The following is a 27,698-nucleotide window of genomic DNA, read 5'->3' on the forward strand; positions in this document are numbered from 1 at the left end:
GAATATAGTCTTGTTCCAAGGCTAGAGTTTCAGCTGCTCAAAAACAATCGCATCCAGCTGTTTTAAATACATATTTTAATACTTGATACAAAACACCCCCCCCAAAATAAACAAATAAACAGTAACTTCAATCTAAGCTTCAAAATATTTTCATCTGTTAAATTAAAAGTCGCTCCCATAGAAAAGCTACAATTCACAATTGTGTATTTTTATTTTTACAAAACAAAATTTAAGCTCAAAAAAGGAAAAATAGTTCCCCCCCCCATTCCTTTTTTTTTTCCTTTATACAAAAGAAAGGCCGAAGTTGGTTGGTTGAAGTGCATGGGAGGGAAGGGGAGACACAGCACAACTGTACAGTATCTACACAGTGCTTTTGCATAATGTGTCAAGAGTTGCAACCAGACGTGGGATGGGAGAAGAGTGGTGGTATGAAGTGATTTGGTCATTCAGAGATGAGGATTGTAGTGTATGTGTTTGGGGAATGAATGAGGAGAGGAGCAGGGTAAAATGGAGCTTGTTCTGGCAAAGATGGGCCAAGTGTATTTTTGAGCACAAAACCTTTTAAACTCTCCACCCCATCCCAATAAGCTGTGACCTGAGTGTTCTTTTAAGGATTTTTTTTTTAAAGGAAAATACAAGGAAATAATATATAGTTAAAAGTAGGAGTATTTTTTGTGTAGGGAAGGAGGGTGCACTTACAGTCCCAGAGTTCCAACTGGACTTGAGGAGAATAGAACAGGCTAAGTCGCCATTCAGGGTCTGGCATATTGTCGCTCTCTTTGAGTAGCATATAAATAGAGGCAGTTGGGAGGGAAGAAACTTCTGGAAAACTGAAAGAAGGATGTTTCCTTGGTCTAGCGTGGCTTATTTTCCTTATTGCTTTGTACCTTGGCCACTGGGATCAGGACTGAGCTTGCCTGCGTATGTGAGAGAGCGCATGTGTGTTATGTTTGGCAAGGCAGAGAGAAGAAATGACTGATTCTTGTACTAAAACCCTGAGCCGGTTCTCACCTGCGTGCGATGCACACAGGTCTGAGGTAAGGTGGGAAGTGAAAGGGCGGTGCTGTCCACCTCCAGGAGGACCCAGCCCTTGCTACTCCTTGCTGAGGTTTGGGGACCCAACCGTAGGGGAATCTCACCAGGGGTGGGGAAGACACAAAATCAAGAGCAGGAGGGTCTCCTGCGCCACCAAGAGGAACATTACAAACATGGCTTCAAGAAGTGCTATGGGCATGGCCCTCTTCCCTCCCCCCTTAGCCTCCTCCCGACAGCAATCCCTCTCCAAAAAATGCTGAGACCAGAGTATGCACCGTGTGCTTTTAGAGATCCCTCCGGTAAAAGATTCGGGACCCAGGCAAGTGGTGAAGCTAAAACACATTCATGGTCATGATGCTCAGAACCATCAGCAACAACCGATCCTCTTGTTGGTATTTCCTCTCCTCCCCTGGGCCACATCCACAGGCTGGGCCCCAGAGATGGAAGGGGGGTCATGGATGGGGAGACACAGATGTCCCAAGCTCTCTTTGCTTAAGAATGGACAGTGGTGGAGCCCCCTCGGTTCAGGCAGTGTTATGTGGCCAATTTCCTCCTCCTGTTTTTCACAGGCCGGCCAGGCCGAGGCCGTCGAGCAACAGTGTAGTCAACCTACAAGGGGGAAAGGTAAGGAAAGACAAAGTTAAGGCACTATTCCCAAGTTGGGATCGCAGTACCACTCCTTATTCCTTCTTTTACAAAGAGGGACATCCTCAGGAGCACATAATATAACCCTTGAGTATCCTTTCTGCAGTCCTTTTAAATGGCTCTCTGCAGTCACAATTGCCAAAAAGCTGGCATTTTTTTCCCTTCATACTGAAGCAGAAACTAATACAAGCCACGAAGGAGCCCCTTACATCAATTTTAAAAAGAGGCAAAACACACCAATACCGTACGTCAAACCTTAGGGGAATCCCCTCCCCAAGAAATACTGGCTTGGTCTATTTCACATTATCGTCCACCCACCTATGAGGAAAAAAAATTACCAATGGGCTGGACCCTGGATCAATGCTAGGACCCCGAATCCGTGTAGTTTCAGGTCGGGCACTGGGCCGGACACCACTGCAAAGAGAAAACAGTGGACTAATAAATAACTTCTGAGATATCCTAGGCTTGCTTTTAAATTCTGTTCCCTCTATGAATCCCATCCCTTCTAGGCACTGATTCTCACCTGCTTTTCCTCCTTCGACCACGTCGGGCTGGTCGCCTACCTGGAGGGCCCTGGAGAAAGAAATGGTTAAAGGGTATTATCAGTTCTGAAGATGTCAGCTTCCCAAAAGTACTCCAGAACTAGTGATTAAAACCCTCCACACAATTTGCTTGATTGGCAACCCATAGTTTCACAACCATTCTACAAGGATCAGCGTATCCGTTCAACTTACATACCTAGTAAACCTTTCCTAAATCTTTTTTGTTTCAGCGTGAAGGCCAAGTGAGAAAATGTGAAAGTGTGCAGAGACACCCATACTTAAATGCTCCCTCGTGTAAAATGGGCAATATTAGATAGTCTGGCACATTGCTACGCGGTTCTCCTGTTTTCTACATGCACGGGTTTATATTTAATATTGTTAGAATGAGGGCAAGTTATTGAAACAGCAACACATACATACCTCCCCCATAGTTTGAAGAGTCCAAAATTCTTCCTGAGTAAGCTTTAGAATAGTCTTTTACTTTAAAACCAAAGTCCTCTGAAGAAGGAGCAATCAAAGGAAACAAAACAATGTTTGGGTTCACACATCACACTAAGCCATAATATCAGTCTTATCCCACTAGAAGCAGGTTATGTCCTGCAAGTCCTCTGCTACTTGCATCTACAATCTTCCCAGTCCTACACGTTTCTCAAACAGGCTTCAGCCTCTGACCAAATCCCACAAGATCCCTTTATTAGGGGAGACTAGTGCATTAAATGCCTTTTCCCCCAATCTGTCTTTGTCTCACTGAGATGAAAAATTGCAGCTTTCAATTTCTAAAAGCCAAGTCTCATTTGACCTCCATATAGTGTGGAGTCAGCCTTGTGTCAGAAGAGCCCAGGCTGGTTTCCAGCAGTGTTGACTTTAAAACTAAGATAGCTGGAGGGGTAGAAAGTGCTGCGAAGATCGGGAGCAATCTGTGCTTTTTAGAACAGGGGTGGGGAACCATGGTCCTTTTCTGACTCCCAGAATTCCTGAGCCAGCATGGCTAACTCAAGGGTTTTGGGAGTTGAAGTCCATAAGTCATAAAAGAGCCATGGTTCCCCATTCCTGCTTAGAGTGACATAAAACGCAAGCAATTTTGGTTTGCAAACAAAAAATTTAGCCTTGGTATTTATTATATATGACTCTTGCTAACTGTATTATTTAATGAATAATGATTAAGAAAACCATGGCTTAGCATAATGTATGAACCTAATTGGTACCATGAAATTATATGGCTATTTGTCCAATGCAAGAAAAAAACCAAAGATACACCATGAAGCACTTTCTGGAGGACTATGGAAAAACTGTTCTTTGCTGGGACTCTTAAACGGATCTGGGCTGATGTAAAAAGAGCACTTATGGTATACAGCCAGTGCTCAACTTATAACCATTCATTTAGTGGCCAAAGTTGTTACAACAGCACCGAAAACAATGATTCACAAGTGGTCCTTAGACATTGTCAGAGCATCCCCAGGGTCATGTGAACAAAACTGGTGTGCTTGGCAAACGGGCGTGCATTTGCAACAGTTGCAGACCTTGCCAGCTAACTTCCAACAAGCAGTCAATGGGGGAAGCTAGATTTGCTGAATCAACTGCAGTGATTTGCTTAACAACTGTGGCAAAAAAAAAACCCATGTAAAATTGAACATGACTCTCTTAATAACTGCCTTGCTTAGCAATGGAAATACTAATCCCAATTGTGGGCAGTGTGGGATCCAGTGTGGGCTCAAAGTGGAATTATCTTTCACCTAAAGAACAGACCAACATAACTGCTTTGTGGACTAGGTGAAAGGTCCTTCCTGGTCCAACACTTTGGGGTTCAGTGGAAATGTCAATAAGAAAGTACCCCCAGAAAGCAAGCTTTTTCCTTTTGGGGTGTCTGGACAACTGAAGTAAAATAATTTCCTTACAATTTCCTTGAAGTCCTTCCTTGTTCCATCTAAGCCAGTGGTGGCAAACCTATGGCAGGTGTGCCAGAGGCGGCACTCAGAGCCCTCTCTGTGAGCACGCGTGCCATTGCCCCAGCCCTGCCTCCCCCCACAGTCCCATCAGCAGCCCCCCCCCCAGAGAGTTGCCCGTGGGTGTGGAGCAGTGCAGCCAAGCACATGGCAGCTGGGCAGCAGGGACAAGACTCCACCCTCGCACCCCCTTGCAGGCAGATGATGTGTGGTGCGGGTGGAGGGTATGGCCACCAGGGCACTGCAGGGCCACCTGAGCGATCTGCAGTGGGCCATGGAGGTGGTGGTGGCCCAGCAGGGGGGCGGAGGCAGGGCGGGGGTGGAGCAGGCGGGGTGGAATGATGGGGCAGGGCGGTTTTGGGCACTCAGTCTCTAAAAGGTTTGGCATCACTGATCTAAGCCTTCCCCAACCTGGTACCCTTCAGTCATACTGAGATTATAACCCCCGGAATTCAGCCAGTTGACTGGCAATTCCAGGGGATGCAGTCTCCAAACACCTGAAGGGTAGCAAGTTGGAGAGGACCATTTAAGCACTTCTACGTACCTTTATCTCCTGAACAGCAAATGGACTTGCTTGAGTTTCTGCACTGCTAGCCACCATTTCTCCATTGCAACGCCAGGTGGGATGCGACAGATGTCCTGCGCCCAACTCAGGAAGTTGGCCATTGAAGTGCCGCCTGCCCCGCCCCCGCCCACCCCGCCGTCCAGCCTTGCTGCCCCGGAACGACCCTCGCGGAAAGCTGCTGGCAGAGTCCCCATTCAGTTCTTCTGGGCTACATCTGAGCCGCTTGTGGGGAGAGTGGGAACCACAGGCCTCTTGCCCTGCAGGGGCCTCCTGTTCTCCTTGCCGGGTTGGCTCAAGGGCTCTGGGAGTCTCTAAGGCACTTGTGAGGGCAGTGTCCGTGCAAGGGGGCAAGATAGCCTGGTGGCTTGGCTCAGTCTCTGGCACAGGGAGCACGCTGGACAAGGCTGAGGCTGGAGGTTCACCAGGTAGCACCAGTTTATCTGGGGTACTGAAGCCAGGGCTTAGCTGGCAAGCAGAGAGAGAGAAAGAAAGAGAGGGGGGGGGGGGGAGAAAGAAACCTTCATGAGATCATTTTATCTTCTCTGCAGCGTTCAGAGGTTGGTTCTCCCAAAGCTTTTCTGAATTTACATTTTGCCAGGTGGATGTATATTTGAATGCTTACACTGCTGTTAAATATTCAACTTCTCAGGACTTTCTGCCTCAAGACCATCAATATCATGCTGAATTGGCTTACCCTAGTCCTTTCTCATCTTTTAACCTTTCGGAGAAACAATATATTGGACCGAGGTCTGGACAAAGAAGGTCTAGTTAGTTCACACATAAACTAAGCAGTACATTGGAACGTCTTTGAGAAGACGTTGGTTGTTTAGACTAGGAAAACTGAATCCCAACTGGGAAGGGATAAGCCCCAGTAGAGGAATAAGGAGATTCCGCTGCCTCACTGCTTTGTTCCCCCCTAAAACAGCTATTGGCCTCACTTTAATATTTATTCAACCAGTTAACCGAAGCCTTACTGGCCCTGGGTTCTGCCTATTGCTTTTGAATGCTAGGTCTGCCCTCATTCATGACTTGATCGTTGATGAGGGCACCAACCTGGAATTATCACTGAAACCTAGGTGGTTTCAAAGAAATATACCCATCCTGATTTCAGGTTTTGCTTACCCTTGGGGCACTAAGCATCTTCAAAGAAGGATGGGACACTGAAAAAAGCATCCTATTCTTGCTGATATATTCCTCTTTTGATGCAATCCAATTACAGCAATTATGTAAATCCCTATATTTATTTTTTTTCCCACCCACTCACCCACCCACCCACCCTCAACCCTCCCCCCCCTCGCTTCCCAGAGCAGAGTACAGGGTTATTTTTAAGAAAGTTAACAATAATAAGAAAAGAAAAGAAAAAAAGAAAAAAGAAAAAAAAAGAGAAGAAAAAACATCATACTTAACCTTTAACTCCCCTTAAATTAAGTCATATAAACAAATCTCTACAACAGTTACTATAAAATTTACTCATAAAATAAATGAAACTTTATAGTCGCATTTTTTTTTCTAAAAAAAATAAAAAAAAATAAATCCCTATATTTATTAATATGCTCCTCAGCCATGCAATTTATGATTTAGGCCGGAGTGTATTCCAAACTAGTCTTCCTGGCAACTGGTAATAAGGATAACCTCCTGAAAGTTCTGGAAGAAATTGATTTTATTATTTATTTATTTATTTATAAAATTTATTGGCTGCCCACTTTACTATAGGGTAACTCTTGGCAGCTTTCAGGTACATCTTAGTTAAAACTAAAAGGTTAAAATCAAATCTTAAAATCAAAGACACGTGGGGGGGGCAGAGTGGTGGGCAGGTGGGATCTGTTATTGATCAACCACCTCCATTGTGCTGATCCTTCATGGGGGGCTCCCAAGCTGACTGGCACTGTCATGTCTTTAGACCCTTACGAAAAGATAGGAGGGTTGGGGGTCAGAAATTTCTGTTCCTTCTGCTAGGGTGCAAACAACAATTTGTTCACACTGATATCTGCCCACTGGACAAGACTCTGATAGCACCGGTTGGTCAGTCAGGAATTGATAAATACATCTGAGTATCACCTGCATACTGATGACATCTGAATCCGAACCAACAAATGACCTCCCTCGGTGTCCTTGAATAAACAGGTGAAGTGAGAACATAAAGTCTTGTAGCAAGTCTACAAATCAAAAGTTTTCAGACTCAACTTTCCTCATTTAACCAAAATCAGAAGGAACTGGCCACCCTATTTCTATTTCTTACAGCCATAGGATATTTTAAATTTTTGAGGGAAACTGTACCCGACATCTGTTGAGGGAAATACAATAATACCCAACATCTGTCAATGTCAGATCAGAATTTTGCCAGTCTGATTATGTAGTACCTCCTCTTTCTACTTACATTTCGGTAAATTAAGAAGTATCTGAGTCACTTCTGAATATTATCTGTCTGTTGTAGACTTAAAACAAGCTCAGGAGATGATTTTGAGGAAGGAATCACTCTAAAAAGGATAGCCGGTTGGCAAACAACCGATGCAATAAAACCGCAGAAATAAATAAATGTCACCACTCTTAACGCAACAATTTAATCCCTAAAATGGGTTCTTATGATGCTCAGCTGGTTCACTTGGTTGTTTTCCTCCAAGGGTTCTCCAGGCTTCTCTTCTGACATTTCACCTTTTGGAGTTTCTTGGAAAACCTAGCTCCTCCCCATTCTTCCTCCATGGGATTAGCAATAGCAATAGCAATAGCACTTGGACTTCTATACCGCTTCACAGTGCTTTACAGCCCTCTCCAAGCGGTTTACAGAGTCAGCATATGGCCCCCCAACAATCTGGGTCTTCATTTTACCGATCTCGGAAGGATGGAAGGCTGAGTCAACCTTGAGCGGTCAGAATCGAACTCCCGGCAGTCGGCAGAATTAGCCTGCAATACTGCCTTCTAACCCCTGTGCCATCACAGCTCCTAAATGCAGGGAGAGGCTGCATAGAGCGACCTGGTGCAGGGCCCTCATGACCTGGCCATTCCAGGCATAAACAGAGGTCTCCAACAAATGACCTGCCGGACCCGCAGGAAAAACCTCAAGTGTCGTCTGAAACTCCTTCAGGTTCATCAGATGCCTAATAGGTCATGCTTTCTTGTAGTGGGAGGGGAAAATCGCACAGGCTCACCAAAATAACAATCAAAGAGTGATCTAACCGTGGCAAAGGACTGATGTAATGTACTCTATCTTAGATCGTATCACAGCTACCCCAAGGACAACAAACAGATTTAATGTGTGATCTCTGGTTCTTTGACGATTAGGTTGCCCTCAGCTCCTTAGCTGTTCCACATTCAATACCATCCAGGAGAAGGTTAAAATCCCCAAGTGCCATCAGCCCCAGGGAATCAACCACTAATCTGGCAATGGAATCAATAGTTTTAGTGAAGTCCTCTGAACTGCCATATATTGTCCTTACGGATATCAACACTTCTTTTTTTGCTTCGAACTTAATCCATGCAGAATTGGCAAATGCATTATTGAGTTACACATCTATGAATGAAACGTGCTCTTTTACCCCAAGTATGGATTTTCTGCGCGAGAGAAGAGCTAAACGTTGCTCATCCATCTACCCTGAGCTGATAGCGACACGGGGCTTACCTGTAAGGTCTGGAGGAGGCAGGCCAGGGGGTTGGAGCCTGCTAGTAAGGGCAGCTGTCCTTGGAAAAACTGGATTCCGAGAGGCCCTTGTAGACTGGGTGGCAGAAGAGGCTGCTGGGCATGGAGAAGAGGACTCCCAATCAATGAGGGGCCTGAGGCTGGGTTCAGTGATGGAAGATCTCCTTCACAGGGACAAAAGCGAGGAGAATATTAACTCTGCTGCTGGCATAGAGCTATCATCAGCACCAATCCCAAATACTTCTGTGGGTACTAGCGGTAAGCTTTTCTACATTTCTTCTCTCCCCTCCAAACGTATAGTGAACTGCTGGAAGGTCAGGAGGATTTTATCTGCTATCCAATTTTTGCAAGGCATCTGAAAGAGGCATCTATGTGCATGCAACTGCTTTTGTTTGCAATGGATTAAAGCAAGCTGAATTGAAGAATCATCCCTTTACAACCATTCCTGCACAGGTAGAAGTTGCAGCTGGTAAATATAGCTCTATTCCCTCTCCACCCAATCGTATCAGCAGAGGAATGCCAACAGGGGCTGGATAGGGAGAAGCAAATTGTTGGTATGTCCACAGTGGGGAAGACCTTTGCCCAAACTGCAGCTCTCCAGAGGTGGTAAACTACAGGCAGTCCTTGCTTACTGAAGCCTCATTTAATGACAGTTCAAAGTTATAGTGTAAAGAAAACCAGTTTGTGGTTGTGACCAATCCTCATATTTATGACTATTGTAGCAACCCATGGTCACATGACTTGGGCTCTTCACAGTTGTGCACATGTATGACCACTGCAGTGTTCAACCATGATTGCCATTTGCTTGCGTCACAAGCAGGTTCTCGCAAGCAGAGTTAATGAAGATCACAGAAGTAAAAATCACAAGTCGCGGTCACATGATGTCTCACTTAATGACTGGGAAATCACTTAACAACCAAAGAGGAAATGAGATCCTAAGCCGGTCACAATAGTGCTGTTGGTTTCTCTTGTGATTGATAAGTGAAGACTACTTCATAGCTTCAATTATCTCCTGCCAGGAAGAAACAGCTTGGAGAAAGCTAAGAGCAAAACATTAGAACAGGGGTCTTCAAACTTGGCCCTTTTATGACTTGTGGACTTCAACTCCCAGAATTCCTCAGCCAGAGAGCTGAAGACCACAAGTCACAAAAGGGCCAAGTTTGAAGACCCCTGCATTAGAACAACAGGACATCTGCGGGGGGGGGCAGTCTCTTTTTGCTTAGGGGCAGTCATTTGGGCTTTAATTATCTTTACCTTCCTAGGAGCTTGGCATCAAACAAGATGACTATTAACTCACCCAGAAGTGTGGTACTCAACAGCGGGTTGACAAGCTGGGGCAATAGGGGATTCAGCCGCCCAGAGGCACTGGGGATACCCTCAGTAGTTGTCGGTGCGTTGTTAGTGGAGGTAGGTGCCACAGGAGTGCTAGCCAGGCCAGTCTGGGATGGAAGGACAGGAAAGGTCTGAGACAAGAGCAGAGCCGTCAGGAAAGGCCCCTCAGATGACTTCAGGAGCGAACTCAAAGCTGTTGCTCAGGTTCAGCCACCTTGTTTAACCCTAAACCGGATTTCTATCATTTAAAGCAGATACAGAGCTCTTTAAATATTGTTTTTTTCATTGTCTAACGACTAGTTTATAACTCTAAGGCAGGGCTCTTCAAACTTGGCCGTTTTATGACTTGTGGACTTCAACTCCCAGAATTCCTCAGCCAGGCACGCTGGCCGAGGAATTCTGGGAGTTGAAGTCCACAAGTCATAAAAGGGCCAAGTTTGAAGACCCCTGGTCTAAGGCAAGGTCTCCTTGGAATCACACTTTCTTAGTAGATGAAGTCAACAGATTAGTATTATCCCTATAGTAGCCGGATATATCTTGTGAAAACTCTGCTAACAGCAACTACATTCTTCCCAACCTTACACGTTCCTAAGATAGCCTTCAATCTGTGACCAGTCCCACAAGATCCTTCATAAAAGGGAAGACTGAGGGGTGGTCCACTAGATACGCTTTCCATCCAATCCTACCACATCTCAATGAAATGAGATGAAACCCTTCTAAAAGCAACTGACCTCTGGCTCAACCTTTCTTACCTGTGTGGGGCTCGGTCCTGTGTCAGAAGGGCCCAGGCCGGTTGCCAACAGTGCCGAGTTTAAAGCTAGGACAGCTGGAGGGGTGGAAAGTGCTGGGAAGAGCAGGGGCTGCAGACTTTCGGGCAAGCTGGCAAAGGGCTCCAACAGTGGCTCCGTGGTTGCTGCTTCCCTCTGCCCTTCACAAGCTGCCTCTGGCAGTGCCAGCAGTGATGCCAGGAGCCCACTTGGCTGTTGTAGCAAATCCAGGCTGGGCAGCACCAGAGGCAACAAGGGCTGTCCGTCTGGCTCCTCCTGCAGGTTAAGAGGGGGAAGTGGTGTCTCTGGGCCCAGGGTCAGTGAGAAGGGGAAGGAGCCCAGGGGGAGCAGCCCAGGAGGTAGAGCATTCCCAAACGGCAGTGCTTGTTCCTGTGCCAGGAAGGGGAATGGATCGGTGCCTGTGGGCAGCGGGCAGCCCACACCCCCACCTTCCACTGTGCCGGTGGCGAGAGGAACAGGGCTGGGGGTGGGAAGGCCCCTGGGAGTCATGAGTGAAGCCGAAGCAGCAGCACCTGCGGGAAAGAAAACAAAGGCATCACCAATCACAGGAATGGCCACACCCCCCTGCCCCAAGGGAATGCTTGTTCCCAGAATGCACTGCACATTGGAGATGCCCTTTGTGAAGCCTCCAGGCCAGAGCAGATGCCCGGTGTCATCTGTAGCCAAACTCTCAAGCAATTCACACTCAGACACTTACTCCACGTAATTCCTTACACTATTCAGAGTGTATAATAAGAGTGTAGGCTTGCAAGCCACTTTTTTTCCGGGGGCCAGTGTTCCTGTATATTTTAAGGGATACCCAGAGGGGAAAATTCATCATGGTGCAACTCCCCAATAGGCTGTTCAGTTGCTAAAGGCTTAGGAGTTTTATCCTTTCAACCCTTCAACCTCAAGAGTTAGTAACTGTGCTTGAATAATTCTAACAATTTCATTCGGAGACCAGTGAAATCTTCTGTGACTAGACAGATCACCACTGAGGCACTATCAGCCAATCATTCGGTCTTGTCTGCTTCTCCTCTGAAGAGGCATCAGCTTCTAAGCCAGCCATCAGTAGCAGTTTCATCTGTAGATATTAGGAGGAGATATTTAGACTTCACATAATCCAAGGGCCAGATTGACGCTTTGTACTAAGTCATTATAGGCTTTGCTTTCATTGGAAAAGACCCTGAGGTTGGGAAAGATTGAAGGCAAAAGAAGGAGGATGAGATGGTTAAATAGCAATAGCACTGAGATGTATATACCGCTTCACAGTGCTTTACAGCCCCTCTCTAAGTGATTTACAAAGTCATTGACATAGCAGACAAGGATTTGGGCTATCTCTGGGGGATAATAAAGGACGGGGCCTGGCGTGCTATGGTCCATGGGTCATGAGGAGTCAGACATGACTTAACAACAAAAATACTTTGGGTTGACAGGATTGGTTCTCAGCACTGATTTGTAAAAGCATGGTTTTGGGGTTAGCATAAAGCACAGGTTGGCAACCTGCGGCTCCAGAGCCACATGTGGCTCTTTGAGCCTTCCCCTGCGGCTCCCAGCCTCCTCTGCCATTTGCAGAGAGAGACAGAGACAGAGAGAGGCACTTGCGCTTCCCTGCCCCCCCCCCCTGTGTCTGTGTGTGTGTAAAAGAGAGTGAACTCACGGCGTTCTCAGAGGAGCTGAAAAGCTTATTGGCCTGAGCTCCTCCCTTTGCTGCGTCTCTGCAGGAAGTGCAGGAGAGAGCTAGCTAGCCCAGCTATGCTGACTCAAGAATTCTGGGAGTTGAAGTCCATGAGTCATAAAAGAGCCGTGGTTGCCTACCCCTGAGCTTGTTGGAGAACAGCTTGAAGCCAGCTTGCTAGGTAAGCAGAAGATCGGAGAGAGGGAGAGAGAGGGGGGAAGAGAGAGAGAGAGGGAGAGAAAAAGAGAGAGAGGGAGAGAAAGAGAGAGACAGAGAGAGAGACAGAGATTCTTCTGACATCTAAAATGAAGATAATACTGCATATATCCTTTTTTACCTTTAATACACACACACACACACACACACACAAACTTATAATAAAGGTAAAAAAGGATATATGCAGTGTTAGCTTCATTTTAGATATCAAAAGGGTTTTGCGCTCCCAGTGTTTTGTTTTTGGTGGGAAACGGGTCCAAGTGGCTCTTTGAGTGTTTTGGGTTGCCTACTCCTGGCATAAAGTATAAGCCCATTTGAGTGTGGTTTATTCAGCAAGCCTTAATTAAACCAAAACTGAACACATGAATCCAATTAATGTTTGTTTTGTATTATAATATAGTTATATGTGTTACCAGGGCAGCATTGGAGAGCTTCTTTTCCTTAATGTTGTTTCCCTTTTCTAACTCTTCCCTACTGTGAATGTCACTGCTCAGAAGGGGGGGGGGGGAATGCATCTCCTATACCAGTTCCCATGATGGAAGGTAGATGGGAATATAGTAGTTGTAATGGCATTATGTCAATGGCAAGACTAATCTTCTCCTCACCACTGCTACTCCTCTATTTCTCAATCTGTAAAGTTTCACAGAAGGGAAGATAAACAATTTAACCAGCACATCTAGTCTGGCAATAAGAAGCAGCAATTTATCTAACTGCAAAGGGCAAGGATTAAACCACTGTACTTTTTGCCAAGGTGTAAGCCACACGTACCACAACAAAGGTTGGTTTGAGTAAACTTTCACAGAATGGGGTATACCACTAACCGTCTCCTATAGCTATTTCCGTCTGTGTAACATTACATAAAACAAAGGCCAAATGCTCGATGAAAGGGTACCTCTGATTATTCAGTCCCCACCATTTAATACATAGCCCTTTTGCCCAAACTTTAACCAGAATCTGTAACTGATGACAAGCCTTAATTATAAATTCAGGATTGCATAGGCTGATCACGATCAGTAAGGATCCGATGGCAACCCAGCTCGGCCATGGCTTTTGGTTCAGCAGAGATAAGATCTGCTTTCCTGGCCCAGAAAAGGGAGGCAAGACAATCAGGAGGCATGACTGCCATGGGGCTGGCAATTCCCTGACTTTTTTTTTCCCCTTAAAGAGAAGAAAGAAGTAAACTCTCCAGGCCCCTCAGAGGACTGTCACTCAGCTGTAGGTCCCAGTCTGGGGAAGGACCAAACATCATGAAAGCCACCTCCACTTCCATGTACAAACCTACCTGGGGGTCCTTGGGATGCCAGCGGGGAGGTGGGAGGTTTTGGCTGCAGGTAACTCCCTGAGATCTGTTCGGAAGACGTGGAGGCCAGCTGACCAAAGAGGCTGAGGAGTTGGCTGTTGAAGTCCTGGAAGGGGGGCAAAGAATTGGGGCTGTCGCCAGCAGGGGCCTGGAGAAGTGGCGGCAGGCCTGGCGCAGGTGAACTCCCGGGAGGAGCCAGTAGACTGAGCAGAGAGGCCAGCGGCTGTACCGGGGTGGCTGAGCTTGGGGGTCCATTCTTGGCCTCTCCTCCAGGGGGCTGGTCCCGAGGCCAGGGGTGTCGGGTCAATGTCTCCTCAGGATGGGTGACCCCTGTCTGTCCTGCGTGGGAATCCTTGAGCAGGCGCAGGACAGTGGGGGAGCGACGTTGCCGCCGAGGTGTCCGCCCGCCCACCACTGACAGCAGCAAGCGGTTGGGTAAAGTGCTGGCAGCCAGCTCGTCAGGACGCCCCCTGCCGACCAGCTGGGCCTTGGCGGCTGCACTCAACAAACTGCTGGCTGGGAAAGAGCCTGGGCCCTGTGGAGGAAGGAGCAGCAGGCCAGGTGGTCCTTTGCTTTCCGAAACAGCTCCTAAGGGCACTGAGGGCAGGTTATTGCTGCTTTGGTTGGTTAAGGCATTGGTCAGGGGTGTTGGGTCCAAGCTGGAGGGCCTGGGAGCCAGGCGGTGTCCAGAGGGGCCCTGCTCGGAGGAGGCAGAGGAGTGCCGGGACCGCTGGGGAGAAGGCTCAGCGCTGCCTGCTGACGAGGAAACGGAGGAGAAGCTGGTGGGGGCAGGTGAGCCAGCAGCACTCGCCTGCGACCCATGAGGGATGGAACGACCACTCCAGGGGCTGCCCTCTTGGCCGGACCCCACCTCATCCAGCAGGGGGAAGAGGAAACTGCTGGATGAATAGGGCCGGGGTGATGCATCTGTGGAGGTCTTGCTGGGCAGGAAAGAACCCCCGGCAGCGTTCAGCTCTGACGGGAAAGTCGGGCGGGCACTGCCATTGACAGTGGCCGGCAGGCGACCTGGGAAGACATCCCCAAAGAGAGCATTGTGATGGCGGGGAAAGGAAGAGCTTGGACCGGACCAGGCACTGCCATAACGATCAGAGGGACATTGCAAGGAGAGATCCGGCCCCTTGGGCAAGCTGGTTGGAGCTTTGCTGGAAAGAGTCTGCTGCAGGCAAGTGCTGGGCCCTGGCATGGCTGGGTGAGATGGCAGAGTCATTCCAGCCCCTGTAAATAGAGGAAAAGGTGATTATTCTTCTCCAAAAGAAAGGACAAACAGAAAGCCCCAATTTACACCAAAAGCCTGGCTAGCTGCTTGGAGGGAATGAGATCACAGAAGATTAGATAGTAGGTATATATAAAAAAAATAATCTAAAAATCAAACTTCCAAGTTCTTCCACCTTGGCAGTAAGATAGAAAAAACAATCTTAACCACATTTCACATCTTCAGATGTGTATCTGTTCCCAGTTTTAAGACATACTTTTTACAATCGTGTCATTATGCCATTATTGTGGAATTATTTCTATCAGTGTTTCTATCATTGTTATTTATGGTTTTCATTTTTGTTGCTTGTTGCTTTTAATCCTATGCTTGCTACCCAGAACCGCTGTTGCAAGATGGACAGCTATCTACATTGCCATAGTAAATAAATAAGATTATTGTAAGCCGCCCAGAATCGCTGGATATGAGATGGGCGAAAAATACATTTTATAAATAAATAAAATCATGGTATGGCTTCTGTTTAGAAGGCTAATCCAGAATTCTTACTCAGACTCTTGCTCGTCCCAAGCAAGAAGCCAGATGAGAAGCACTGGGACAAAGAACAGCTGAAGAAGAGATGTACAAACAAGAAAACAAATCAGGGCATTCATCAAACAACACAGTTACCTGGCCCCAGATGTGGCAGACCCAGCGGTCCATGGCTCTCCATGCTGCGATAAAGTGTCGCCATTGCCACTATTTTCCGCCGGTGATTGCAGAGCTTGGTCATGTCTTGGTCTCCCTTGCTGCCTTCACTCCCAATCACCATTGCTGCAGGGTCGAAGTTGAAAACCTGACCATAATGGGGAAAGGTTTAATGACTGAATACCTGCCCTTCCCTCAACTGCCCATTTTTTGGTTCTAGTTGGAATAAGGACTATAGCTGAATATCAGAAACCTCGTGAGTTTTTCAGCAGGACATTCCACTGATTCCAGGGGGATTTAAGTGGAGGCGCACAATCTCCAGCCCGATAATACATGTATGATCTTTTAAACCTGTGTTTAATTTTAATCTGAATGAAATATAACCCAACTGAGTATTGTCTAGGCTTCAACTTTTACTTTTTTGAGTGCAAGCCACAGCAAGCTACTCGAAGACCAAGTATGATATTTGACCTGGAAGAAGTTGCCTCCCATGGGTTTAAGGGTGTGCAGGACCACAAACCAAAGCATTTTGCCTTTCTAAACAAGTGTGTACTTATGGTAGCTAACTGTAATTAAATAACACAGCATAAAATGAACCACTAAAGAAAGGAGATTAAAATCGACGGTTAAAAGATAAATGGAAGAGTGCATTTTGATTGCTCTTAGAAAGAAGGGGGATGGAAATGTACTGTAATTGTTCAAAAACTCTATTCCACCACCTGGAAGACTCAGACTTTTTTGGCCAGCTAAAAGAGACTGAGAGCGGTGTGTGTGTATGTGTGTGTACTTTAAAAGAGCCTCTCCCACAGACTTGAATTGCCAAAACAAGTATATAGTGAGTGAGGGAATCTATGTCAGGCCTGCTGACAATAACAAGACCTCCCAAAGCACATACAATGTCCTCCAGATGTGCCATAATTCAGTTTCTATATATACCAAACCAGCCTAGCCAACAGAAGCTGGAACGCTAAGGTGGTAAATCATGTTCTTAGTTGATCTATCACCTGACTAGCAAGAAATATGTCCCAGTGATAAAGCACATGCTTTGCATGTAAATGTTCCCAGGCTCCATCCCTGCCACCTGCACATAGACTGAGAAAGACACCTGGCTGAAACTAGAAAACTCTAATCAGCCAGCTAGAAAACCTAGCAAGACCCACTGATTTGCTGTTAAGAGTTTCCTACCTTTCTTGTTAAGGTGTTATTAGTTTCTTTTACTTGAGTTTGTTTCCACTCGGGCAAATAAAACATTTTTACCCCAGAATCTCTCTCAACATCAGATACTAATCAGTTTCTCTTTTAAGTCCTCTACCTTGTGCACGTTGAGGGGACACTCCAGTCCACACTTGCAAGTGCCGTCCGCCAGCAGATATGCACGAGTCTGCTCCAATGAAGCCAAGCTTGTCCCACTAGGGCTAGGAGAAAGCAAAGAGGGACAGGGCAGATTAGCACAAAAGCAGCAGTGGGGAACAGAGAAGGAAATATATTGGTTGGGGGCATGCTGTACCTGATATAGCACACTTTGCCCTCTTCCACCCTGCGCTGCCAGCCCACAGGCACAGGTGTGACTGCCGGGCGCCCACCTCGATCCACACCAGAGCAATCATCGCCGCCATTCATTGTGCTCCCTCAGCGCTTGGGCACCTGGAAGAACCCGTGGTTGTTAGGATGGCAGGCATCACAGTGGTCAAAGAGCAATGAGAGCAGCAGTAGGAGAGGATCTTAGCTAGTATTAGTGGGGATGAAAACATAAGAGATGTGTGTCCTTAGCTCCAAGAACTCAGGCTATTCTAAGCTGAGAAGGATGAGGCCTACTTTTACAGGCCTGACAGCACTGAGGAGCTTAAGGCGTCTGCTTAAGGCATTCACTACTTTTATAAACAAAACATAAGATTTCACCCTTAGCCTTGCTCAAAAGCCTGGCATCTGAAACTGGGTCCCTACCTTTAAATCTCCTGACTCCCTAGGTAAACCCTTTGGCAGAATAAACAGCCTGCCACTGAGCCTTTTCTATCTGGGAAAGGTGAGATTAGCTCTAGGACTGCGAGAGGCTTTGTGTCATGGGTAAGAGTTATTATTAGCTCAGCCACCAACAGAATGGCTTCAGGCCAAGCTACACAAACCAACAGAATCACACTTGGGGGACTACACCACCTCAGATTCCAGGTAAGTGGGAGTCCTGTTTTCTTTTACAATGGATTTTTTTTTTTAAAAAAGGATAATAACAACAACTCCCAATATAACTCCCTATTAATTTATACAGTCCAAAGTGGTACAGTCATAAAAGAGCTAACTCATAGGATTCTATTCTAAGATTATGAGGAGAGGCACAAAGGTTGGGAGGTCATTCAAAAGAAAGACAACAAACAGGCCATGAATGGTAGCTGGAGAGAATAAAAGAGGACACATAAAAGTGGCACTGCATGAACTAGGACACTAGTAAGACATGACTTAAACCAGCAGAAGATCTGAAGGGAGTGAGAGAAACAGATCTGCATTATCCAAGCCCCTCACCCTCTCCTCCCCCAATTGAGTGGGCAGCTCTGCCCTACTAAATAAAATCAGGAGAGAGCCACAAAACAGCAAACAGCTGGCTGATCCTTTAATCCAGCTCTGCTATGCAGATGGCTCTTACCTGCTCATGGCTGCAAACCTCGCGGCAGGCAATATTAAGGCTGGGTGGGTTCCCTTGAGGCACTCATGGTCAGTCCAGTGGCCTCTCGTCTGAGAATCCAGATGGTGACCTGTCCAGCAAGCTCACGCCACTCAGTAGCCACACTAGCCTACGCCTGGAAAGGAAGGAGAACATGAAATTGAGACTCCTCAAGTGAGGAAAAAGAGGGGAAATAAGATTCTCTACAATTTTTTTGATAGAAAAATATCTGGGTCAAATACTTTTTTTTTTGGCTAATGTTAGGACACCATTCTAATGTATTATTATTCCAGTCTGAGTTAGTAAAACTTCTTGTTACTTTAAAATGAATCACTTTTTACTATTTGGTGTGGTACAAGGAAGTGATAGATAGACGCCCAAGGAAAACAAGGCCTACCATTAGATTCCCAATTATTATGGAGGATTAAAATCCTAGTTTAAAGAAAAAAAATTGAGTATTTGCCAACTTTAATGTAACAGCAGGACAGAGCTTAACATATAAGGCCGTGGCAACCCTTGGGAAACTGACCTGCATGTATTGATGCATATGATACATATTGCACACTATTGGATCACGCTTTCTGAGCATAATCTGCACAAAAGTAAATCCTTAAGAGACAGTCAACTTGGAATACACAGATATTTTGGGTAACAGTTCCTGCATATACCAGTTAACATGGCCAAAATCAGTGATTCTGGGCATTATAGCCCTAAGCATCTTGAGGGAACCACCATATTACCTCCAGTTCTTGGACTAGACTACTACATCACCGCAGATTCTCTTAAGAGAATCCAGGTTCAGCCTCTGGCATGTTCAGACAGAAAAAATCTTGCCTAAAATATTGGCAAAACACTACTAGTCCATGCTGATAATACAGTACTGTACTGTGTTAGTTGGACCAATGGCTTGATTTAATGTAAAATAACTTTCTATATTCCTCCTAGCAAATAAACATTTAACCAATCAGAGGAAAGATTTTCAATCCAGCCCATTCCATGTTGCATGTAAAATCCTGAAATCATCTCTATTAATCTGGAATACTCCTCCCTAAGTGCATGACTTATAATGACTGGCATAAAAGCGAACCAATAGCCAATTGCTTTGGCTGCACATCTAAATCATATGCTAATTTTTCTTATTCATAAGAGTGGCATTTCTAGGCAGATACAAAGATGTAGACAAGATATTGGTTTCTCCCATGCCACAAAGAAAAAAAGCTTCTATAGAAACATGTTGATGCTGGCTGAAGCTTAGGGATTAAAAATTCAGAGAGTATGAGTAATAGACTGGAGCTTTACAAATACATTCATTTGTTAGTAGCCCACAAAATGCCTGTGGGCTAGTGACCCATCTCCACATACACAAACTTGTTAGCCTATACAGACAACTAAGCATTTATTTTTGGAAAGCTCTTTGGCTGATTGGTCAAAGGTAATACTTTATCACCTAAAATGATTAGAAGAAATGCTTATTTAGAATTCTGAACATTATTTATTTTTTCTATCCCTCCTTTATTATTTTCACAAATAACTCAAGGCTGCAAACATATCCGATACATCTTCCTCCTATTTCCCCCACAACAACAACCCTGTGGCTTGGGATGAGAAAGAATGACCAGCCCAAAGTCACCTTGCTGGCTTTTATGGCTAAGGCAGGACTTGAACTCAGAGTCTCCCGCTTTCTAGCTTAGTCTAAACCAGGGGTATCAAACTGCCAACCTGAGGGCTGGACGCATCATCCTGAAACCGTGCCCACCCCATTGCTGGCAATGGCAAAACTGTCCCGATACGTTGCATGACGTCATGTGACGTCGCAAGTTTGACATGTCTGGTCTAAACTGAATCTCACATTCGCTGAAAAATCTACACTCATCAGGCAAGCCAAGGAGTAAACAATAGGGATACAACATATTATATTTCTTTTCACTGCAGTCATAAAAACTGACTGAAAATGATAGCCCAATTAGAATTAATTACTAATGGGGGAAAAACAGATTAATTTCATGTATTGTGTTAAACCAATATTTCTTTAATCATGGTTACACTGACCACAACTAAGCCAAAACCAAATGAGTCACATGTATATCGTTAATATACTCTTAATATGCTATGAACCAGGTCACAGCTTGAACTGCTCTATTCTTAGTGCCTTTAACAGTAGCCTGGCAGGCAGAAAACAGAAGAGAAAAGAAGATAATCTGTATTAATTCTACAGATCAGGTGAGTGTAAAAAGTGTAAGACAGGATCAGCCATTAAAAAGTTGGCAGTTCCTCTCACCACACATAAATTGATTAAAATATACCTAAAGAACTCAGAAATCCAGAGGAAAAATATTAGGAATGGTTAATAGACCTGCTGACACATTGATTGGCCCCTCCCATTTACTCACTGACAGAACTAAAGGTAGACTGGGCTAAAGCAGTATAAAAGTAGATTTCTTATTTCAGAGCAGGTGAATGTAGACTATTTTTTGTGCTTAGGTCTTTTTCTTTTTGAGGAAACATCTGAAAGCAATGCTGAAGCAATAGGGAAAAAATGCTCTTTTTTTGAAACCATATGTGGGGTTCATCTTACACCTATATCATACATCTATATTTTTTACATTTAAAAAATTACTATAAACCACAGGGAGAAATCAGAAGGATGCTAACCTTATCATCCTTAAAGATAGCACTATTCCTGAGACGGGCCCTGTCATACTAGTTGCTGCCCTGAGTGAAACTTAATACGTACATCTAAGTGGCTGCCAATGCAACAATGAGGTAAGGGCAGTTCCGCATCCAAGTTAAAGTGCCCAGGCCTTGTATTGTCACTGACTAAAGCCTAGGTAGTTCTGGTTCTGTTGCAAAGAAATCAACAATATATAGGTTTTAAACATATATTTTATACTAAGTATATATTTTAAAATGTTACGTCTTGGGCATATATTCTTTGGATATATTCAAAGCGTTTGATTCTTTGGAGGGAACTTTATAAAGCAGTATAGAAAACTATGCTGACCCACTGCAGAGAATAAAAGATCAGAAATTATTGCCACAGTGTAATGGAAGTTAGCAACATGTTCAGGATCTTATAATTCAGGATAGTTATCTTCCATCAGGATATAGGTAGTCCTCAACTTATAACAGTTCATTTAATGACCATTCAAAATTACAACAGCACTGAAGAAAGCGACAGTCCATTTTTCACACTTACAACCATTGCAGTATCCCCCATGGTCACCTGATCAAAATTCAGACACTTGGCAACTGACACATATTTATGACAGTTGCAATGTCCTGGGGTTATGTGATTATCGTTTGTGGCCTTCTAACAAGCAAAGTCATTAGGGAAGCCAGATTCACTTAACAACCGTATTACTCACTTAACAATGGCAGTGATTTACTTAACAAGTGTGGCAAGAAAAGTCATAAAATGGGGCAAAACTCATTTAACATCCGTCTCACTTAGCAATAAAATTCTGGGCTCAATTGTAGTCATAAGTCGAGGACTACCTGTAATCAAACGTATGCAGCAAAAAGATTAGACTACTCTCTGATTGTATAACTGCACTCTGATTAACTTTAAACAAGGCTAGCACTGTTTATGTTCTGCAAGGTGTGTTTACCTGATCTAGCTATTTTCAACAAACACAGACTGTGCATTTTGAACAATTGATAATATTGTAGAATCCAACCTACTTTTTTGGGGAGGGGGGGGAATATTGTACTTGGAGCCCTCCAGTTGTTCTCAACTTCAGCTCCCCTAGCCACATAATAATTGCATGTAATTCTGGGAACTGTAGTTCAAAATATCTGGAGGGGAGGGCAGCGTGTTCTTAAATGCACCAAAATAAATAAAATAAAATAAAAATCACAAGACAAATAAGCCTGGCGGAAAATGTAATATTGTACCATTAATTATTACTGCCTGGATTCCTGCAAGTTAATCCCTTGCACTACAATCTCTTGCCATCCAAAATAATGAGAACAAGTTGGGATTTTGCATAGGAAGCGAGTGTAGCTTTTAAACCTTTTAACAATTACCAAGGAGCTATCCTACCTGATAAGCACATTCCTACTGAAGAAGATCAAAGGTGCTATCTAGTTTCTATTTTTTTCCCCTAAAGATAATAGTTGATGCTTGGATGGGAACAGCCACAGCAGTTCTGTAATCTGAAGAAAAGGATTCTAAGAGAGTTATGTTCTATTCTGGACTTTCCCAACCTGGTGTCCTCTGGATATATTGGACCACTATTACCACTGTCCTTTGCACAACACTTCTAGAGGGAAGACTTTATGCATATTTTGCCTCTGACTTTCCTAAATGATCATGAGAAAATCTGATAATCTCCTTTTATGTGGACTCGATATTGAATGAGAGTTGGGAAATGGTCCTAACCAATTTTCTGGTGACTTTTAACTTTTCAACCACGTTTCTACTCTGCAGAATCTGCACTGGAGGAGATGAGCCCTCCTTTTACTTTTCCTGCACAGGTATCAACACAAGAATGGGAGATACAGAAATCAGACTCCAGGAGAATCCTCTTATGAGAAATTTGTGGGGAAACATATCTGTGACAAGCAATCCTTCTGTCCACCCTTTTTGCCACCTGCAGTTTGAGAGACTGAAAACAGAAGCTGGAAGCATTACCGAGTAATGTTCTGGTACTGCCCCTTCTTCCTTGGGTCATAGACCCCCTTCATCCCTGGAGGATGGCTGAACGTTTCCCACCATAGCAGTAACTGAAGGTCTAGGAGTGGGGTTTGGATCCCCCCCCCCCCAAGAAGGGAAGACATAAGGCAACCAAGCACCCCGGCAACCTTTCTCTTTAGCTTTGTGCAATCGGGTTTAAATGGGAAATCCTCCCCCCTCTCCCCAAAAGCATTATTTATTCCCTTTTGGTACAGGAAGAATAGTTTAAGAGGTGGCGGCCAAATCGCCCTTTCCCAGCAGCTCCTCTTTAATGGAAAGGCTCGGCAACTCCGGCAGAAGTTTGAACTGTCAAGAGAAGCTGCAGCAGGAGATCGACTCGACTCCGGGCACTCACAACTCCCTAGCCTCTGCCAAATGCACCCCGAAGTCCGACTTCAGAGAGTGCCCAGGGCCCCTTTGGCACTTACCTTGGTTCATGGTGCCCCCTCCCCAGAAGCAGCTGCAAGCTCCAACTTGTAATCGCGTCTCTCCCGGGGGCTACGGGTGGCCCCCCCCACCTGCGGTGGGTGCCGGGTGGGTGGGGGGGTCAGGGTGCAGGGGATCGCTGGTGCTCTCCACCCCCACCCCCCAGTGCCTACCTCACTCCCTCCCTCCCCCCTGGACTCAGTGCCAGGAAGAGGAGGGGGTAGAGCAAAGGAGCTTCCTCCCTGGCATGCGCACTGGGGGCCGGGTGAGGGTGGAGGTTGGGGAGTGGGGGAACAGCCCTGGGAATTCCGTTCCCGACCTCCTCCGCTCTGCGCTTAGGGCGCAGGAGCTGCGCTTTGAGCGCAGGGCTCGCTGTAAAATCTGGCCTGGGCCCTTTGGGTGGTTTCAAAGTCCCGGTGCGGAAATTGGAACGGCACTCACGGCAGTAATCCTGCCGCCTGTTGTTTGCGGCCTGCCTCGCTTTGACCCACTAGCTCTTAAGATGCTCGAGAACGACCTGCTTTCCCCAACCCATGTCTCGAAGGCGCTTGCAGAGGTTTGGGCAGCCTTTGGAAAGGACCCGATCCCGTATCGCAGTGACGTTTTAATGGGAATGAAAGATGAACCCCTATATGATCATCCTTGTTTTGCCCCTGAATGGATAAAATTGGTGTGTACAGTCTATACAACTACATTATATAAAGGCAGTTTATAAGATGGAAACTCTAGAAGGTAAAAAGTTATTCTCGGGAATCTTCTCCCTATTCTGAGGAGAAACGTAGAATCCAAAGTTCTATCACAATGGGCAGAAACTGCCAAGGAAGAATTAAAAATACTGTTCCCATTAATGTAAGTTGCCTAAAGTCACAGGTATGAGATAGGTGGCTATAGAATAAATATACAGATTAATTTAACCATGATTCACTCAACCTAATTGGCTGTATTTAGATAACTTACTGGATTTGATAACAAATAGCTTTAAACAAAATCTCAGCCTATCCTTTTGTGTGGAGGAAGCTTTTGTGTTCTCACTTAAAGGGTGGGACAGCAGGAGAAAACTGCTAGCTTTCCAGAGGCATCTTACTGACCATGCTGCAAATAATACCCTGAAAAGGCTTCTCACTTGATCCAGCAAAGAAGTTCTTTTAAGCAACATTAAAAAATTGTTTAGACAAATTAAAGTTCTATACAATCCAGGATCCTGTTTCAAACTAACAGAGAAGGAGGCTACAGTTTCTCTTGCAGCTTGTTTTAACCTCAGAAGTTGAGATAGATAGACAATTAGCTATTGAGGTAAATAATAATTGATAGAGATCCAGTGCAAATAATCTAGTTTCTTTTCTTAAACGCTTTGAATTGATAATTCACTACTGTATGTCTTATGGCTGTGCATTCAAGAGATAATACAAGTTAGATATTTCCTCTCCTGGAACTATGGTTTTATCTGGGATTTCAATGGTGGATACTCTTCAGATGTTTTATTAATCTAGTAATTTAAAAGAACAGTTTAGGAGTCTGGATTTGATTCCCAAAACATGCTTTAAAGGCAAGACCATAACAGCTCTCTGCAACTCTTCAAAACAACTGCTTCCCCCTCCCCCCCAGGATTGCAATCCAGAAATCACTCCAGAGCACCTTTCTTGGAAACCCATCCAAAGTGATGCATAGCCTATGATCTGTGTGGCATAGATAGAGGTGATAAAAGGCTGTTCATATTCAGCTAATTAAGCCTGAGCACAATTGGATGTTAAACATAAAGAAACTGAAGTGGAGATGAAAGTAATACATATCTTAATTATGAAAAATTTAACAAAACAATAGACATCTATGCAAAATATACATTAAGCAGACTTTGGGATCAAGTTTTTCTCATAAGAGAAAAATCTGTTAAGAATGAATAAATAGGCAGTTATATTGGCATTGGCATACCACCAAGCATGGTAAATTATTATTTGTGGTTCTCAGGAATGGAGCACAAGCTGACAAAAGATAATTTCATATTAAATAATTCAAAGGGAAATTGTTTCTACAAGATTTGATGACTTGTGCTCCATAAATCACATGTAAGTCCAATTTACTGTCCTTCACAGGCATCCAACAACATTCTGGCCAAAATAAAATTATTATCTTATACTGTACCATATATGTATTGAATGAACGTGTCTCATACAGAAACCAAAAGAAATTCTGCACTGCTTTGGGAAGAAGACTCTGGATGAATTGCAACAGAAGCAGACACCTGAATTGGTCAATGGTCATATTTGTGAACAGATCAAAAGTATGACATACAGTGTAGTTTTATGTAGGAGAATGCTGTTGGTGGTTAATTAGGTCCAGTCATAATCCCAAAGTTCTTCAGATCATATAAACGTTAGTTGGCAATTTATTAAAAACATGCTTTTTATTAATAACTTTACTGATCTAATTTTCTAATTCTAATGTAAGTTATTAATGTTCACATTCTTCAATGCTGTAATTATGACAGAAAGAGCCATATTTTAATGTGGATTTGTATACTAGAGTTTTAGGCCCAAGTCTATTAAATTTTGCAGTTGTTTGATAGTGTACACAAGGATTTTTGGAAGTTCTTGTGGGAGCTCTGAAGGTTCCCTGATAGCTTATCCACCTTCTACTAGACATCCCCTTAAGCAACACTGTGAGAGAAAACTGTATATTACAGTGTGTCATGGATTCCTAGGGGATATAAGCTGTGTCAGGCCTGACTAGCATTTCCTACAAACAGAACGTCACCGTAGAATGTTTTGCCATTCAGAGCTCCACTTTCAATGCTATTTGTCAGGCAAGATGATATATAGAAGTTTGTGATGGGAAATTGAGATTCTGGCTCACAAGCATAACAACAGAATGAAATATCAAATTATTCAAATTACACTGCCAATACAATACATTAAAGGTAGCTTCTCAAATTCATTTTCAAATGAAATAATCATAATATTCCAGTTTAAAAGTTCAAGTCCTTTTTCTAAATCCAATGCTTGTTTTATATTAATTACTTACAGTTGCATTCATTTTTATGAAACCTATTCAAGTAGCTTGAATCACTTGATGAAATCCATTCAAAAATCTAGTATTTAACTACTTGATACACAGAGCAGTTGGGCTTTTTTGTATTGTTTCAAATTAGAAGTCATTTGGTAATCCTATCTATGCAAAGTTAGAAATAGCCTGAATTTTTGTGCCAGGAGCAATTTTGACACTTACATAAGTACTTTCTTTTTTAGTCTAATATATAATTTCTGTGTGTCCTTATTGTTTTATTAGTTTGTTTCTCCTAAACAAGTGTTATTAGAATTGTGCAAAGCTCTGCTACTTCCTTTCTTTGACTAAATCTCACTGAGGTGAAAAGGGACACAATCCGGATATACACTTGTGTGTGTATACACAGTTTTCTTCCCCACGGAATTGCTTTGAATTTCAGGTGCAATATTTAGATTTGACTAGTTAAAACAACTGGTTTAAAATGTTCTGATTAAATAAGCACTCCTTAGTACAAAGAGCAGATTATTTTCAAAACTGCAATCATTTACAGTTGGGCTTTCTGGAATTCATATATGACATCATTAAAAATCAAGGGAGAAAATGCTTTTTCTTCAGAACTCTCGTTTTATTCAAAAGCAAATGTACACAGGCTTACAACCTTTCAAATCCGTGCTATTAATCCAGTATCTTGAACCGATGGGCAGCTCTATTTATTTCATTCCAAAAGCCCTCCCCCCCCCCGCTTTTCAGGTGATGATAATAACAATAGCATAGAGCAACAATAGGCCAAATACTATGTGCAAGGACAGCTCAGGTAAGGCCTTGTCACTGTTTCCCCAGGGACAACTGGCCCTTTAAGCAAACGGTGGGCGTGGCGTGACGTCATAAAAGCTTATCAGAGGGGGGGGTCCCAACGTAATTCGGCCTAGTTACTATTGGGAGATTTAGGCACAGGCTCGTTGGAGGAGGAGGGAAAACAGAAAAGAAAACAAGGCAAGCCCTATAAAAGGGATCTAGGAAGGCCAAGGTCAGAACTTCAGCCTCGGCGCCCGCTGCCGTGACCGCCAACGGTTGCCAGGACATTGCATCATCTCCAGCGCATGACTCACCCACTTAAAGACTCGTGACCCTGAAGGGAGGGGGGAAATTTCGGGAGGAGTCATTTCCGGGTGCGACGCGGCAGTATCCACCACAGCGGAGCTGCGTCACTCACACTGGAGAAGGCGGGGCTTAGCGAGAGGACGACGACGCCCCATTGGGCGGCGAAGGGCGGAGGCTATCTTTGTTCCGCCAATGGCAAGGCGCGACGTCGCCAATTGGTCAGATATGGCGCAAGGGTTGCGTCATGCCGAGGGGGGCGGGGCGCTCTTTT

The 27,698-nt window shown here is 44.5% G+C and overlaps 1 protein-coding gene across 4 annotated transcripts; it reads right to left on the bottom strand.

Moving 5' to 3' along the window:
- Positions 1 to 60: 60 nt before the first annotated feature.
- MBD6 (methyl-CpG binding domain protein 6) lies at positions 61 to 27,578 on the bottom strand. 4 transcript variants are annotated; one of them, XM_039368140.1, is made up of 13 exons: positions 27,436 to 27,578; positions 18,208 to 18,361; positions 17,080 to 17,216; positions 16,885 to 16,987; positions 15,555 to 15,720; positions 13,640 to 14,893; positions 10,449 to 10,996; positions 9,662 to 9,827; positions 8,347 to 8,528; positions 4,710 to 5,195; positions 2,204 to 2,253; positions 2,019 to 2,094; positions 61 to 1,644 (listed from the first exon to the last, which is right to left on the bottom strand). In XM_039368140.1, the coding sequence occupies exons 3-13, from the start codon at positions 17,190 to 17,192 to the stop codon at positions 1,570 to 1,572; spliced, it is 3,219 nt and encodes a 1,072-aa protein (XP_039224074.1). In that variant the 5' UTR covers positions 17,193 to 17,216; positions 18,208 to 18,361; positions 27,436 to 27,578; the 3' UTR covers positions 61 to 1,569. The 4 variants fall into 4 exon arrangements, 3 of the variants coding, with proteins under 3 accessions (XP_039224074.1, XP_039224075.1, XP_039224073.1); XM_039368141.1 differs by lacking the exon at positions 27,436 to 27,578 and adding an exon at positions 23,329 to 23,484 and having other exon boundaries at positions 9,662 to 9,803; XM_039368139.1 differs by lacking the exon at positions 27,436 to 27,578 and adding an exon at positions 23,329 to 23,484.
- Positions 27,579 to 27,698: the final 120 nt, after the last annotated feature.

The sequence above is a fragment of the Crotalus tigris genome, unplaced genomic scaffold (assembly GCF_016545835.1).
Source record: "Crotalus tigris isolate CLP2741 ecotype Arizona unplaced genomic scaffold, ASM1654583v1 scf7180000020655.604591, whole genome shotgun sequence".
Lineage (NCBI taxonomy): Eukaryota > Metazoa > Chordata > Lepidosauria > Squamata > Viperidae > Crotalus > Crotalus tigris.